General features: G+C 40.3%; 1 protein-coding gene across 1 annotated transcript in view; it reads left to right on the forward strand.

Annotated features, from left to right (window-relative positions):
* LOC107566911 (neuropilin-1a-like) overlaps positions 1 to 16,745 on the forward strand; it is a 74,433-nt gene that overhangs the window by 22,907 nt on the left and 34,781 nt on the right. The window contains exons 4-6 of the mRNA XM_016252481.1: positions 4,243 to 4,470; positions 7,720 to 7,875; positions 10,700 to 10,866. Of these exons, the coding sequence (XP_016107967.1) occupies positions 4,243 to 4,470; positions 7,720 to 7,875; positions 10,700 to 10,866 (551 nt within the window). The remainder of the gene's footprint in view (positions 1 to 4,242; positions 4,471 to 7,719; positions 7,876 to 10,699; positions 10,867 to 16,745) is intronic.

Consider the following 16,745-nt stretch of genomic DNA (forward strand, 5'->3'; position numbering starts at 1 on the left):
CACTGGTGTTCATTTCAGTTGGAAACTACAGAGAATGGTGTGTGTAAAGTATATAGGTACGCTTTTGGAGTGCTACATTTTTCAAAAATGTAGATAGAGGCACATTTTTCCAATGAACCCATGTGTGTACTTAAATAGCTGCATAGCCGTTTCCAGCGAACTGCCTTGAAGTCATACTGAAAGTTTGCGTCATCATCATCGCTAACTCATGTCTAGGCCATTCATCATTGAGATGTTATCTGAACGTCTTTACGATGGCACCTGTGTCAACACAGTAGGACAAGGATTGTGTGAGGAGGGCAGCTTGTTCATTGTGTCCAGTTTAGTTGTCTTTTACAAGTTTAGTTGCTTTTTTACAGGCCAGTGTCATAGGTCACATCTGGCACGGCAAGCATGTCATTCTACAAGCCCGTCTTCTTAATAAACCCCCCTACATTAACACTCAGAGCTAATGAAACCCAAGGCAAAAACTGTCTTTCTGTTCATTGCCCGTTCTCAAGGGGAACCATCAGCCGTGCTGGCTGGCTAAATGATGTGTCAGCAACTGGAGATTGTAAGTGTGCGTGTTTGTGTGTTCAGGGTAACCCCACAGCTGTGACTCCAGATTAATGTTTGTTGGAAAGTGTGGCCAAATTTTGCTTCTCAAACTCTCATCGCACCCATTAACCTGTCTTAGCGTAGCCACGGGGGTAAACGGCAAGGAAAGGTGTGTGTATGTGTGTGTCCAGATGAATTATTCTCCCTGCAGATATATGGAATATAAACAACAGCGATTAGCTCACTAGACCCAGAACACCTCCAGCCATTTCATTTCTGTTTAAGCATTACACAAACTTTGTCGTACGCCAAGGGATCTAGTAATATAGATCTCTTAGCGTTAACATAGCTGTGTCAGCTTAGGTTTTCAGTACTGTGTGCAGTGTAGCTCACAAACTACAAAAAATGATAGCGTTTATAGAGAACCCTTAGATAAAGTAACAAGAACGGATACATGTATTTTAGTTGTATTTAAAAAATGTACAAAAACATAATTGATTCAAATATAATGTCTAAAAGAGAGGGATACAGCTTCAGTAATATCTAGTTTTGGTACATTTTCAGAAGAACTAAAGATAAAAGGATAATTTCTAAATGACGGCAATGTTTAGACATGTTGTATTGTTAGATATACATCACTGAGGTCTCATGGGGAGACCCCAAACGTAACAACAGTAACAACAAGTTAATCTCAACAGAACATGAGGATTAAATCTCTGACACTTTGCTGGGTTTGTTTGCACTACCTGCAAGCGATCATTTTAACAAGCATTACCTCTGGCCTGTTAAATAAACAGCATATTCCACAGAGGCGAAGCCATCAGCCACTTCACCGCATTGAAAAGATAAGCCCTGTGTATATATGTTAGTGCGGAAAAGCAAAATAAATCGTACAAAAGCTAGCCGTTAATGTCAGAATTAGCGCTTAGCTGCTATGAATCAAGCCTGTGTTTTTTCAATACCACTTCACTACTCTCTCATAAATTCTGGTGTTTAAGTGTAAATTCAGTTCAGAGCGACTTGAAAGTATTTGTGGCTGTGAGCGGGAAGAAACTGAGAGAGAAAGCTGGATGACTCTCACAAAGCTTTATTTGTTTGGCTTGAGTTTACAGGCTTGAAGCTCCCTCCCGTTTCTCATCTCAGTTTTCCCCAGTCTTTCTCTTGTAAAGTTTTTTTTTCCCAACTACTTGCAAATAACTGCAGAAACAAACCAAGAGACATGGGAATGTGTGGATGTTTTAAGCATTTGCGGTTAGCGACAATAGCGACATGTCTCTGAATCCATATGAGACATGCATAATCACAAACGCACACACATATAAACCTTAGAATCCCACCGCAATCTGTAAACAGCAGTGAAGCATTACAAAGCCAGTCAAAGTGAAGAGCCGCGAAGCTACACTGTTAGTGGACCAACAATTCTCTATAATATTTCACACTCTATATTTACGTCATCCACAGAGAGGCACTAAAACCTCACAAGTGTGCCAATAACACATTGTAAACAATACTTAATATGTATTCTTGCATTAGTATTCAATGGGACGACCATCAAATGTCATCAAAAATAACTAAACAAGGAAACTGAGCAGTGATACCCACTATAGCACCCCTTTATGGCAATGCTGTCAATCGAAATGGATTCTGACATATTTCTGAATTCAACGCATTTGCTTTCATGTTCTTGCTTCGAGTATGTTCTGGGTTGTTTTGCTAAAAAAGATAATGTTATAGCATGCACTTTATAAATAGAGTGAGAATTGGTGCAGAGGAAATGTGCTCTTATCTTGCAAAAGAAAAATGCAATTCCTTCTTGCCCGTGGAACAGCCACACAGTATTTTTCCTCTGTGAGAAAATTATCTTAAGAATAGTCTACAGAATTGAGTGTGTCTATCTGTTGATGCTGGGACTTATGCAACTTTCAAAAATTAAAGATGAAAGTTGCAAGTTTTTGGCTCCATCATCAAATAGTTCCTTTGACTTTCTTTATAAGCCTACTAAGCCTAGTAACTTTTATTTCAGCTTGGAAAGTTTCAGAGACACTGATTGCTGACCATTCAGCTGACAGTTTTCAACCCTAAACCCCAAAGTGTTTGTGCAATTACCCTGTCCAGTCCATGTGACACCTTCTCCTCATGTGTAATTGCTGACACCCTAGGTTTCAGTAGATTAGAACGGAGGCCTGTAGAGTTCGGGAAGGCCACGTTCATTGACTGCAACTTTTTTTTCTTATTTATGAAAGAAACTGTAATATTAAATGTCTGGAATGTTAAAGCTCTGTGAAAAGACTAAAAGTGTGGAATTTATGTCCTGCTGTTTAAAAAACCAACCAAGTAGTGCACTAAATGTCAACTCACTTTAGCTTCAAATTCCCGTGCTGGTCATTTTCTTTAGAGCACAGGAAAAATGGAAAAGAAATTAAAAAGAAAGATAAAAAGAAGCAGTTAACAGGTTTTGTGGTAGAGTTTTTGATTACATTAAATTATGCACCCAAGGTTCCAAAATAACAAAAAATGCTCTTCAACACCACTTTAAAGCTGCGAAAAAATTCATTTTTTTTTCAATAATTGTTCCATCCATTGGAGAGTTGTTTGTTAGACTGTCCATTTATAATATTTAAAAAGGTGTAGTTCACCTAACAATGAAAATTCTGACATAATTTACGTTCCATTGTGTCAAAGCCCATATAGCTTTCTTTCTGTCATAGAACAAAATAGGAGATATGTTGTAGAATGTCCAAGCTGCTCTCTTACACATAAGAAAAGTGAGAGTTTTTCAATAAAAAATGAGTTACATTTTGATCTGTGGCTTTAGAAGATGATTTAGAACAGAGGTTGTACAAACCATTTTAATGATGCACCATGGTCCCCATCCAATTTTTATGCAAGAAAGCAGTTTGAGAGTTCTTCAAGCGTTACCCTTTTGTATTCCACTTAAAGAGGTAAGTAATATGGGTTTGGTTTTTAGCCACAGTGACATCCTTATTTGTCATCTCTGTTCTGGTTCATGATCTTTAAACTTTTGCACCCGCAGTAATGACCACAAGATTCCATACTACATTAGGTGCAGTGCTAACGTAATGTTGAGTGTTCGTGATCCAGAGGTGATCCTATATGCATCACTCTGTAACAAGAGCGTATTTACTCTTAGAGCTCTGAGCCTATTCATCACACAACAGCTTTAGCCGAGCAACCGTTGTGTAAGTGCAAAGTAGTGATGTATGTGTGAACTTCGACAACACACTGCATCAACAAACTAGTCCACCAGGGAGTTTTGCGTAAATGTTTTGACTTGCTGCATGATATAAAAGTGTGTGTGCATTTCTAAAGGGTGTAGAAAGTGAGTTTTATAAAGTATGATGGCCACATTTTGCTATTTCTTAATTGTGTTGTTTTAAGCACCAACCATACAGCAGAGAGTGCATATGAAACATTTAATAAGTACGGAATCATATGGACTTTTACTTTCTTTTCGGTCTCGTTTCGTCTTCTTCATTAGTCCACACATCCAAGAAATCAGGCAGCAGCCGTATCCCGAGCAGGGTGGGCCTCCACCACAGCCCATAAACCATGCAATCATCGAGCAAAACAACACAGACCACCGTGTTCTTTCTTCAATGTTTGTTTTTTTCCCACCTACTCCATTTGCCTCTGTGAGCAAACAAGAAATCCTAACTTTTTCCTTCCTCTCGGTGTCCACCTCAGGTCCAGAATGTTCCAGGAACTTCACCTCCAGCAGTGGAGTCATCAAGTCGCCGGGCTTTCCAGAGAAGTACCCCAACAACCTGGATTGCACGTTCATGATCTTTGCTCCTAAGATGTCGGAGATCGTTCTGGAGTTCGAGAGCTTTGAGCTGGAGCCAGACACGCAGCCACCCACTGGAGTGTTCTGCCGCTACGACCGCCTGGAGATTTGGGACGGCTTCCCTGGAGGTGAGTCACTGGAGAGATCTGTTGCTCCAAACAGGAAAATCTGAATGTTTGAAACAAAAGATAATTTAGTGAATGATGTTTGCACATTGGTTCTCAAATACTCACACTTCAAAGGACCAGCAACAATAAACTTCAATCTACAGAAACATGACATGACATCAGATAACAAGAATGTATACTAGATCGTTACAATGTAAAATAGAGTTTACATTTTCTGAAGAAAACTTGAGTGTCCTATGCAAACCACACCAACACAATGTACTAGGTGGTTGGGAGGGGATTTGTTTTTCCACGCTGACAAAAAATTATCAAAATTTGTACAACAGCTTGTCACGGTAGGTCCCATAAAGCGTCAACTTTGTGCCTTATCTACCTTTAAAATGTGCATATTAGGACTTTAGAGTAGTAATATGTACCCTTAAGGTACTGCTTAGGGATCTTAAATAAGGTACAGTGTCATGCCTTTAAGCATACTGCCACAGTAGCAGGCTATTGCAACCTTGAAGGAACTATTTTTGCACATTTTATCTGAGATGGCACCAGTTTTATTTCAAAATTGTAAATCTGATCATATAGAAAAGTAATAGCAAACCTTTCCTCAACAAGCTGCATAAATTGCAATATAATACAGTTCAATACTTAAGATGGCAGTCTGGAAAATGAAACTAAACAATAATCAGAGCAGAAGTAATTGGGAGGGTCTCATCTTTGGCCTTCTGGAAATGGCCTTTAACAGATAAGCCAGATGGCATGACTAAATAACAATGCCGTATGATTGATCTCTAGGGGAGAACAGACGCCTGACCTCGATCCATTTGCTGTGTTTCACAAGCAAAACAAACCTCTCCTAGGCATGGCCAAGTGTCGATAAGATATTTGGACTCGCACACATACTCTTACATCCACAAATGTGATGTATAAGTGTATTTGAGAACATGTTAGTAGGAGCTCTTTATCCCGTCTCTCTGGACATTAGACTGTGGTTTGTCTCGGGCAGTTCAGGGTGAGGGACTCTGGAATGTAGACTGTTGTCATAACACCAGAAATATTCTGTTCTCCAAGAAAATTACAGTTTTTATTTGTGCGTGTGTATTTGAACTGCATATACACACCCAGAAGCCCAACAGGAAGATTTCAGCTCAAAGCGAGAAGGAAGTCTGCAAGGATCAGAGGTCTTATTCAGTTTCCACTTCATTATCGACTTTTTTCTGTTTTGACGGAAGAGAGAAGCCGTGAACAAATGACACCTTTGATCTGAGACGGAGCCTTTTGAGCTTTCTCATCAGTTAAATTTTTTTAAATTAGTTTTAGCATTCTTCCGAGGATACGTTGTGAATCTATTGTCGCAATTATGATTAAAGGAAGTCTGTTTAAATAATTGTTTTTTTAAAGGTTACACAAAGTATTTTGTGGGCAGGCCCAGACAGAATTTGCAATAATTTTCGGAATTTTCTGGATGGATTTTGAAGGAAAACAGCGGAAAGTCCTATGCTGTTTGTTTATTTTAGGTTTCCTTAATTTTTGTTTTGTGTTCCACTTCAGCAGCATGCAGGTTTGGAACAAGATAATTATGATAAATGCTGACAGAATTTTCATTTCTGGGTCAACTATTTCTTATTGGTGTCTTAAGCAAACTCAAGAAGTGAGGGGTGTGCAGAACTTTGTGAATGATGCTATCCCAAACCTACAGAGCTTTTTGTGAATCCAAAATCCATGTAGGCCTGAGGAAAGTGTAGCACCTGGGACAAAGGTTGCATGCTTTTATTTTAGACCCAGCAGCCTCTGTTGAAAAATCTACAATAAAAAGGTGTCCCACAAGTGCACGGCGACAGAGAAAGAGCCAAGAAGGAGGCTGAAGACAAGACTTTAAAGGGAAGGTCCTGGTGCCTTAGGGCCTCAGTGTAACTCGTCTCTACGGGTTCAGACACTATCTGCATTACCTGTGGAGCCACACCAATCAATAAGTGCATTAGTGTGGAAAGGCTGCGGGGCATGAGACAGAAGCCTCTATGACTTCGAGCCCTCAGCCCACCCCTCCATCACCCACTGGCCGCCCACTTTGAGGCAGTCACAGCCTGGCAGAGGGTTTGTAAAGCCGCCCTCCTCCTCCACCAGAGCAGACATGCTGGATGGGTTCATGGAGAGGCTCTTTAAAATTTCATAGCCCTGTTGAGTCATGCAGATAATCCGGATGCTTCACCACACCCAGAGCCGTCTCAACACACAAGCGCACACATTTATGCACACTTGGATGCACCCGTTTCGATTAATTCTTATGAAGATTAAGATTCATGTAAACCCGTAGATCTGTTTTATATCACACACACACACAAAGCTGGCAGATCTGTTTAATCTCTTGTACTGTAATGGGCATCTTCTCAAAGAGCCAATCGCAGTTTCTTGTTAAGCCAATATTTCAGTCATTTGTGGTAAATTTTTACATAATCCCAGATGTTTCGTGTGGTTCTTATTTTGCATTGGGTCATTAATTAGACCTTTTACTCAGGTTTTGAGATTTCATGTATATTGTAAACCTTGGGTTAATCTTGCTATTTGCATTTTTACGAGGTTTTTTCTTTTTGTTACAAATGTATTACAATTACAAATGTGTAATTTCAGTGTAAATTAAGTTTCCGTGGCTGTTCAAAGCTCATGCATAATTAATATGGCAAGCCCTGGGGCCATTTATAATTGGTTGTCTTTTGCCAAACAACTTGCACCGCAATCTACCATGGTACAAGTTTGCTTAAACCAAAGTTTAAAAGTGGCCTTAACCTGGAAAGACATGTGCATATAGTATGAAAAGCTCTTTTTCAAAACAGCTTCAAAGCATTTCCTTCTCTCAGCTGAATGTACTGCATACCTCTTCATTTACAGCCTTACTTATGTTTGGTTCCTTCCTTCTTGTCCCCTCCAACTTCTACACGTTTTTTCTTTTAAAGTGGCTTATGGTAAGTCACATTAAAGTGGCCCTGGAATGAACAATAAGTGCAGGAATTTATGGTCGCCACTGAAAACAAAAACCCAAGGTCATAGACAGGTACAAAACAGACACTATTCATTTCCATCAACAGCAAGGTGTAGAGAGAATGTTTTGTTCAGTCAATGGAGTTATACAAGGTCAACCAATCACACTGTCCTTGACGTTCACACACTTCAGGATCTGCTGTGATAGAATGGCTTGAATAGTATATTATTAAACCTATCTAATCATGCCTCTCTTTCCTCTATCTTTGTCTGTTTCCACAGTTGGTCCATACATTGGCAGATACTGTGGACAAAATACTCCAGGACGGATCATATCCTACACTGGAATCTTGGCTTTGACAATCAACACAGACAGCGCTATTGCAAAAGAGGGATTCTCAGCTAATTTTACTGTGCTGGAAAGGACAGTCCCGGACGGTAAGTCAATAGTGCAATGTTTAAAGTGCATGAAATAATTCATGAAATTAATACTAAATTCACATGAGATGAAGTCTCCAGTAATATCAGCATCCTAGAAGAGGTTGTTTATTGTGCATAACATGGATCAACATGTTAAGATCACAACATGTGTTCAAGATTTAAGATTCAGTAGTTAATAAACACAAACTTTAGATAAACTTGTCTTGCAAAAAAAAAAGAAAGTCAAATTGTTATTCTGCGAACCATTCAACCATTGGTGCTCCATAGCTGATAGAGAGGCCAGTTCTACCAGTTTTGGAAGGTGAATGAAGGGTGGTGAAACGTAATTACTTCAAAAACCTCTAGAAATTACAAAAAAATGAAATAATTAATATTAACTGTTATAAACCAGGCAAAGGTCCAGTTTTCTTAACCAAAGTTAGTATAAACTGAAAAAAAAATCTACTTCTAGAAAATCAAAACAAAAAAAATCTAGGTTAAAGGGCATCATGAGAACTTTATTTTGAGAATGTTTGTAGCCAAAGTTATTGAATCACACCCTGTTGACTAGGGTATAACCCCATATACAGATGTGTACCCACATTCACATGCAAATACAATATGATATGACATGGGAAGTTATTAAATCACCACGTACCGCTCAGCTGTGGCCCTCTTTCATTAAGTGATTGTGTTAAGAGTCATGACTCATCTGCCCTGCTTTATGGGGATTGGTTTACTCTTTTTTTTTCCAAACCAGCTCACCCAGAAGGTTCACCTCTTCACCCCAATTTAAGAAATGCTCCAACTAAACATTTAATTTCAGAACACACCACCAACCCTCACCCGCAATCACGCTATGCATTCAAAACTATCCTTAAACACTTTCTTACTCCTCCTCTGTCTGTCTTTCTCACCGTCTGTCTTTGTCACCTACCCTGTTCAACATGACAAGTAGTGGTGCTTTTGATTCGACACAAATGTCCAGTATAATTGCAGCTCATACCAGTTTAAGGTGGATACATATTGTATATATCATAAAGTGCATATTGCCATTAATGTTGTGAGCTTGAGCTCTCAGAACCCATCAAGGTGTTTACTACATCTCTGCCATCCCAGCTCATGCTCAAGAATGCATTCAGTGTGTTCACAGCAGGGGCTTTGCCCAACAGTCGCAGTCTATCAATTATTTATTGGCTCCATAAATTTACATTCTGTGGCAGCTTCTCTCGCAGTTCGACATGTTTACCAGTATATTGTGCTTTGCAGGAAGGAAAGAGATCGCCATTGGCAATAAGTCTTTATGCAAAGGATTTTGTCAGTGAACCGTCATAGATTTATGGTCTCTGCTGAGTCGGACCGAACAGTGACGGATGCCAGATGTAATCAGACGAGAGATCTGGTTGTTTTCAGTCACTGTTCTAAAGAATGAAAGGGTGGAAAGTGGATAGATGGCTTGAAGAGATAGAGAGATAAAACAGAACAAAAGAGAATGAGTAATGTTAAGATTAAGTTGAGTTGAGGTTTCAAGGGTAAAAGAGAGAAATTCATGAGAAGCACATAAAAGACTCAACAATCACTTTTGATTTTGAGTTTAGTGCTAGCACGAGTTGCTAAGCTAATGAAGTGATTTTTAATGTGCACAAAAAATACTTTTACAAATTTCTACAATATATTGGTACATTGAAAACATCTATGCTTACTCTGGTATATTTTTGTAAGGATATTGGATAAAATAGTATTAATACGTTTCCATCCTTCCATCATTATATAGGCAGTTAAACTCTCTTTTACAGTTATTTTTCAAAATGCATTCTGTGATTGGTTACTTTACAAAGAATAAATGCTGCCTTACAATTTGAACAAAAATAAGTATCTTAGACGGTATCAAAAACTTGTGCTCTCTAGGAAGGCAGATCACTAGGTTTTCAGAATTGCGTTTATGGCTCAGTGTGAATAAACAAATAAAAATACTGTCTATCTAACACGCATGTTTTCTCCATTTGCTACATGTGTTTAGTCCTGGATGTTTGGGCTGTGTTGTTTGTGTATGTGCATATCTGACCTGCTTGAACCTTTCACTGTTATATTAGGTAACACGAGCTCACCCTGTTTCAACATGCATTTCCTTACATTTAAAACTGTGTTTGTTTGGAGTCTGTGACCTGCTGTAAATAAAATAGCATGTCTCCCACTTCAGCCTCAACATTTCCCCATCCTTCACTGTCTCAGAGTCCTAAATTCTGTGCCGAAGCGTCTGGAAAAAGACCCTTGGGGGTCAAAGCATGAACTTTGCTTGTCTCAGACACACGGTCAGCATGCCTCGAAACGACTGCCCCATAACGTCACAAAACAATCAGCAATGCCCTTATCCTGGGTGGCATGGCATGAGGAGTGATATACAACCTGCTCTCCTTCCGTCTGAAAACACAGACATGCTAGAGGCGTCTCTGACTTTCCATTCCTCCAAATGCTGACGCTGGGGAAATGGCCTTCCCGTGTGCCATTTAACTGTGCACCTTCAGAAGGCACTTCTTTTATGAACCTCAAGACTTCTCTTGCCGCTGGACTTAAGAGCTTAAACTGAATGTTTTATGAATAAAGGTTTGCGTCTTAATGTAGTACACTTCCCACAGTGCTTCCATTAAACTGTGGGAAAGAAAAGTGCGTATGTTTTATTCTGGTGCTAAGAGATGGAAACCTATGGTACTTTGCCTCTGAGTGGCCCATTCCCGAGAGGAAGGCCTTATTTTGGGTCGTGATCTGGTGTATTCTTTATTTAGATCGAGAAATGACATTTTAACAACTCCCCCGCCCCTATTTTTCTCTGTACTTTCCTCAGACTTTGACTGCACTGAGCCTTTGGGTATGGAAACTGGGGAAATCCATTCCGACCAAATCATGGCCTCATCCCAGTACAACCCCAGCTGGTCTCCGGAACGATCTAGACTCAACAACCCTGAGAACGGTTGGACCCCTGCGGAGGACTCAAACAAAGAATGGATCCAGGTACTGCACGATTCACACGTGTTTACTGAAGATAGCAGTTTATTATGAGTGAGAAATGGAGGAGGGATTTGTCCTTGGCAGAGAATAGAAACTTCTGTGATATATTCTGAAGAATAGAGAAGTCGGGTCTACAGACGAAAAGTTTGAAACTCCCTCACGCTTTTATGATTTTTGAGTTAGAAACTTTCTCTAGCTGAATTCGACTGCAACTCAATCAGGCAACCTTGCAGATGCTTTTGCCACTGGCTCTCTTTCGAAGACCAGCAGCAACATCTGTTGCATTTTGCCCTTTGGTTGAAAGCCATGGAATGTTAAAACCCAAATGCACTGGTTCACTCTGGCCCCAGTGAGTCATCCTGGCCAACAGATGCTTGTAACCTTAACAAAGACTGTCTATGAGATGCATCTGGATGTATCTAACATGATCTTAATGTCCAAGAGACAATAAGAAACCTAAAACTTATTCTAAGGAATGTGGCCACACACAAGGACAGTGACATGGACAACACATTATTTGCGTGTGTATTTCAGTCGCATGAATCTGTGAAAAACATTTGGCAGGAGTCATTGTGTTGATTACACAAACATTGCAGCACCTCTGCAGGCCTTTTCTTGCACTTGGGGGCTTTTCTGTGACCCAAACCTCAAGGGTACCCTCAAAACCCAGATTTGTTTTATAATCTTTGCCTGACTGGAAAGTTTGGGCCAAAGAGACTCCTCAGGAGGCTAATAACAGACATGACCCACAGCCAAGTATTTGCTAGGGGAGGCCTGTTAAGCAGATTTTCCTTATTGCTGTAAAAATATTGTCTGTGTTCTAAACCAGAAACTAATTGAATTAGAGGACGGTGCCTCAACTTAGCAGAGAAGAGGAACCACAATGTTTGATTCTTACGCACTTGACGTACGCATTTCCTGAGGAACTGGAGGCAAGTTCTTCCCCAGTGGCTACAAATTCTGACCCACGTTTTAGGAAGAAATTCCACAAGTAGAGCCCTGAGGATACAATGTGGAGTCTGATCGAGTTGAGGATTGTAACTGTAGCCGATTTCTCGAGTGCTTTTGATCATAGTAATTCAAAGTTCTTCTTTGTTTAGATGGACTCATTATGCTTATAGATTACCAGTCTCTGTCAATATGGTATTGATCGGGACTGTTATACAGACTACAATGAACTATCCTAACACTCTACCAGGATGTTCTTTGAGAAGCAGTCGATAATTAGCCTCTACTCATTTTACAAGCCATCACTTTAAGTGAAGTATTCTCATGTTCGTAAGATGACAGTATATTTTTCAATGTTTGGCGTGTGGTTTTGACATGCTATTGTGCTACTTAGTTTTACCTTGTATCCAACCAATGAGAAGTCTTCAGAAAAGAAACATTCTGCTTATGTGGCTTAAATGAGTGGTAAAGATCAGAGAACATTTCTCTTCTAGCACCCAAACCATTTGGTTCCACATCATTTCACAGTTGCCACTTCATATTTTATTCAGGATAATTAAGTAGACTTTGCAACTGTTCACACTATTGGCTTGCTGAACTTGTTTAGTCATTTCAGATATTAATGAAACCCTAAATGACTCGCCTCCCACAGTGAGGTATCGAGCTGAAGAGAGCACAATTTTGCTGCCGCCTGGAATTCTCTAAAGGGTATTGATTAGAGGAAGGGTACTCTTTTTGGTGGGAGAAATTTCAGCAAATCAAACATATTCTGTTTCAGCCCCCATGTACCGTGCCCCTGTAAATCCCTTTCCACCAATCAGATGTCAAAGTTGAACCCAGCACATCTGTTTCCAAGGGAACAAAGGCGGAACCCCGCCGAGGATGAATGATTTATAATTTGGAGACGTCCTGCGCTAGTTCTCTCTATCGTGCCCGGCACTTGTGGAGGAGTTTAATTATAACAAGCGTTATTAAAAGAGTGGAATTCTTCATTTCGCTTCCATTAAGCAACATAACCCACCACAACAGTATTTCTCCATCTAATGGCGCAGTCCACTTGGCACGCACAACTCGCTCGCTCCTGTGTCCTCCAACGCATATTATTAGTTCATTATTTATTACATTTACACTCTCGAATGCAATTTACAGCCGACATTTATATTATTCATAGAGGCCGGTTCTTCCTTGTTAAAAATCCCCATTTCTTGCAGTTTTTTTCTACCCAGAAGGTGTCAAAAAGACAGTGTTTGTCATGCATCCTAATGCGGCTTCAAATTAGATTCAGGGTTTAATGCTCCCAGCTTGCCACTCCTGATAATTAGTCGAGGGTCAGGAGATCTTGAGCTAAGCCAGTGGGCTACAGAGGCTTGTCCGTTTACAAGGGTTCATGCCATGCTGAAAATCAAATGTCCGTTCAGACGTATGATGAATGAAAGAAGGGTCCAAGTCTTGCAGAACAGGGGAATCTGGCTCTGAAAACTTCCAGTGTACTGTGTTTATGGATACGGCCTGGTTTCAGACGGAAGACCGTGTTAAAGCATGACAATCCGAGATACCTACATCTGTACAACACATTTCAACTCTCTCTCAAGGAAAGACTTCCGATTTATAGAAGACCGTAACCTAAAACAAAAGACGATGTGAAGGTTCTTATGGATGGCAGATTTTCAGTCCCGTAGAGAGCTTGGCATAACAAAGAACAGATCCTGTTTTGGTAGACATCAATGCAGTGTGTGGCGTATTGCAAGTGATGCAATAAATGTACGCTCATCCACTCCAGGAGCATCAAAGCACTTTTATGAATTATGCATTTTGATCTGGGAAAAAGTCAACTGTCAATAGTTGAAAGCCCCTGTCTAGCTCCTAATGGTTGAATAGAAGTTGCTCATTATAGATCATGTTCTGTTTCATTAATCTCAGCCTCGCAATCATTCTCGTCCACAGGTCTACCGAAACGCATCAGCCGCTTGCGTTTATGCGGCGGTGCTTGGAATACGCAGCGGTTCATTTATAAACCCGCTGCATACGTCTGTCCTGCTGTTCTGCTAAATGCTTTGATCAGGGCTTGATTCAGGAACGCGAGGGCTTTTCTCCTTCGCATCACTGGAGAGGATGTTTACCTTCATTTTGTTCATTAAAACATCTCTGACAAGAGGTCAGAGTGTTCAAAACAATAAGGACGATGTCTTCAAGTCTGGAACTGTAGAGTGCCAACCAGGTTTTGTGTCGGCCAGTTCAACGGGAAGCCGTCAGCTTGATTGATGGAGGTGAGGAGGGAATGTGCCAGGTAGGGCTGTGACGGTCGCCGACTGTCTACTGTCACCGGCGGTAGTGCACGTGATGTCACGCACTCTATAACAAGCATAATACGACGTTTTGTATACAAGTGTAATAACAGTAATAACAGTAGTGGAACAGTGAACTGTGTCTACACCGGACGCAACACCGCCGCGTCGCAACAGGTTGAGTCTGTCTAGTGTATACACAGGACATTTGAACTCTGTGTCAGAACCTCATAAATAGAACGAGGCAGTTTACTGTCAGGGATTTGTCATGTCGTGTCGTGCCACATCCAGTGTAGCATCACTGATTATAATGAGTTATATAGTATTTTGTCGCGCAGCGCAGATTTTACTTTCTTATTTAGGCTACTTTCTTGTTTAACTGTATTATTTCTTTGATATTTATTTTAGTGTTTTGCAGGCTGCGTATTCACTGACTGAAGTGCTAAAATAAACACGAGCTGACGAGTTAAATCGGGTGTGTTAGATGAGTGAGACAGTGCTGGGCTGCTCTAGGACAGTTTTGAAAACCATTTCAGAGACATGCTCTTAAATGTGACTCATATAAAATATATTAGATGCATGCACAGTTTTAAGGCAGCTTTAATCGCCTTTTTGATAACGTAGTTTATTTCGCGCTTTGATATAAAAGGATACAGGCTACAGCGCGCCGGCGCCTTTGTGCATGCAATTGAAGAGCACGCGCTTCGAGCACAGTACCATTTCCGCGCTCGCTTGACTCACGCCTGGCACCGAAGTGAAGAGGAGCGCGTGTCTGAAACGTCTCCTTGTTCTTCGACTGAATAAGTGCACTTATTGTCAAGAGAAAAAGTGACAGAAGCAGCAGTTGTGAGTGGGGTGGCCAACCCTAGCCCCGCCCCTGCATTAATTGCGTTAAATATTTTTAACGCGTTAAACTGAAAAAATAATTGCCTAAAAATAACGCGCTAATTTTGACATGACTAATATACGTATATATATATATATATATATTTATTTATTTATTTATATCAACACCGCGCCACCGGCGGTAGTTGGTCCATTACCCCGCGGTGGTAAAAATCTGCCACTGTCACAGCCCTAGTGCCAGGGCTGTAGATGGAAACAATGATTGAGACACCACCCCACCCTCTTATTCTTATCCCCTGTGCCACTGCCTTAAGTCGCCGACCCATTTTGCTACAAAAACAGATTGGAATTCCAGGGCCATCAAGCAGGCACTAATTACAGACTTACTCTGAGAAAAAAGTTCCTCTCAGACTCTTGTATATTCATCGAGGAAGGTTGAATGTAACGAAGGATAGAGCCAGAATGAGGGAGACTTAGGGACGAAATGTCACTCCAGAAACAACACACTTGGCCATATCCTGTTTGCCTTCGCATGTCATCTACATATGCTTTCCATTAGCGATGGTCATCTAGACGCAGCTATGTCCGCTCTCCATTGTTTTGCTTAGATTTCTTTCTCTCTTCAATTAAAGGATTAGCTGCTGCTATTTTGAGACGGGTGCTGTTCTCCTGCCAGCTGATGAGTAATTAGACAGTGGGACTGTAATTAACATGAGAGTCTCTACTGACAAAGCCTGCAGAGCTGGTGTCAAGCTAGGCCACCCTGCTAGCATCACACCTGCGCTAGGTACATTCTTATGATTTAGAGTTTAAACCATCTTCAGTGCCTACATGTAATTAGCTTGAAGCGTTTAAAATATCTTCTTTGATATAATTTTCTCGCAATTAAATATGGATCCAGGTGTACGTTGGATACATTGAGCTCTTCTGCTAATGTGAAAGAGGTCCAAAGGCTAGCAATATAGAATTTATGCAAAATTCATGTCAGAGGAAATCCATTTCTAAGATGAACAGGATGTTCTTTTGGCACCAGTGAGCTTATTGTTGTCTTATTGTGTTTAATATCAACAAAACATTACGTGAACATCGTGATAACAGACCTGTTGCCTGTCTCATACCGGAAATATAGTTGTATGACCATTCTTCCCTCATGTAAATTAACCATGGTTTTACTATAAATAAAATTGTAGTTTAACCATGGTAACCGCAAAATAAATTAAAAATTTCCACTACCCATAGTTTAACCATAGTATTTGTAGTAGAACGGTGGTTATACAAATGGTAATCAATCAAAGCCAAAAGATGGTTACTACACTTTTTCTATAATAAATCCATGGTTAATTTTCTCCAAAATTCAGCCATACAGTATAGCAAATTAACTTTAACTTTCGTAACATATTTTAAACATAATGTGATATGTTTCCAAGTGAAACTGTATATTCAATGAAAAAATAAATGGTCTGGACTTGTTTTATCCGTTAAGTTTTATCCGTCTGTAACTGATTGGATTGTTAAACGTGACCATTATATCACAGGTGGTTGAAAGAAAGAAGCTCTTGTTTTTTTTTTGTTGTTAGGTTAGGGTTCATCTCCTTGACTATGATACAAATGATATTATTTTCTCTCTTTCCCTCTCTCTCTCTCTGTGTGTGTGTGTATGTGTATGTGTATGTGTATGTGTATGTGTATGTGTATGTGTATGTGTGTGTGCGTGCGTGCGTGCGTGCGTGCGTGTGTGTGTGTGTGTATGTGTGTGTGTGTGTGTGTGTGTGTGTGTGTGTGTGTGTGTGTGTGTGTGTGTGT

This window comes from Sinocyclocheilus grahami, unplaced genomic scaffold (genome assembly GCF_001515645.1).
Source record: "Sinocyclocheilus grahami isolate Dianchi unplaced genomic scaffold, SAMN03320097.WGS_v1.1 scaffold1112.1, whole genome shotgun sequence".
NCBI classification, from domain to species: domain Eukaryota; kingdom Metazoa; phylum Chordata; class Actinopteri; order Cypriniformes; family Cyprinidae; genus Sinocyclocheilus; species Sinocyclocheilus grahami.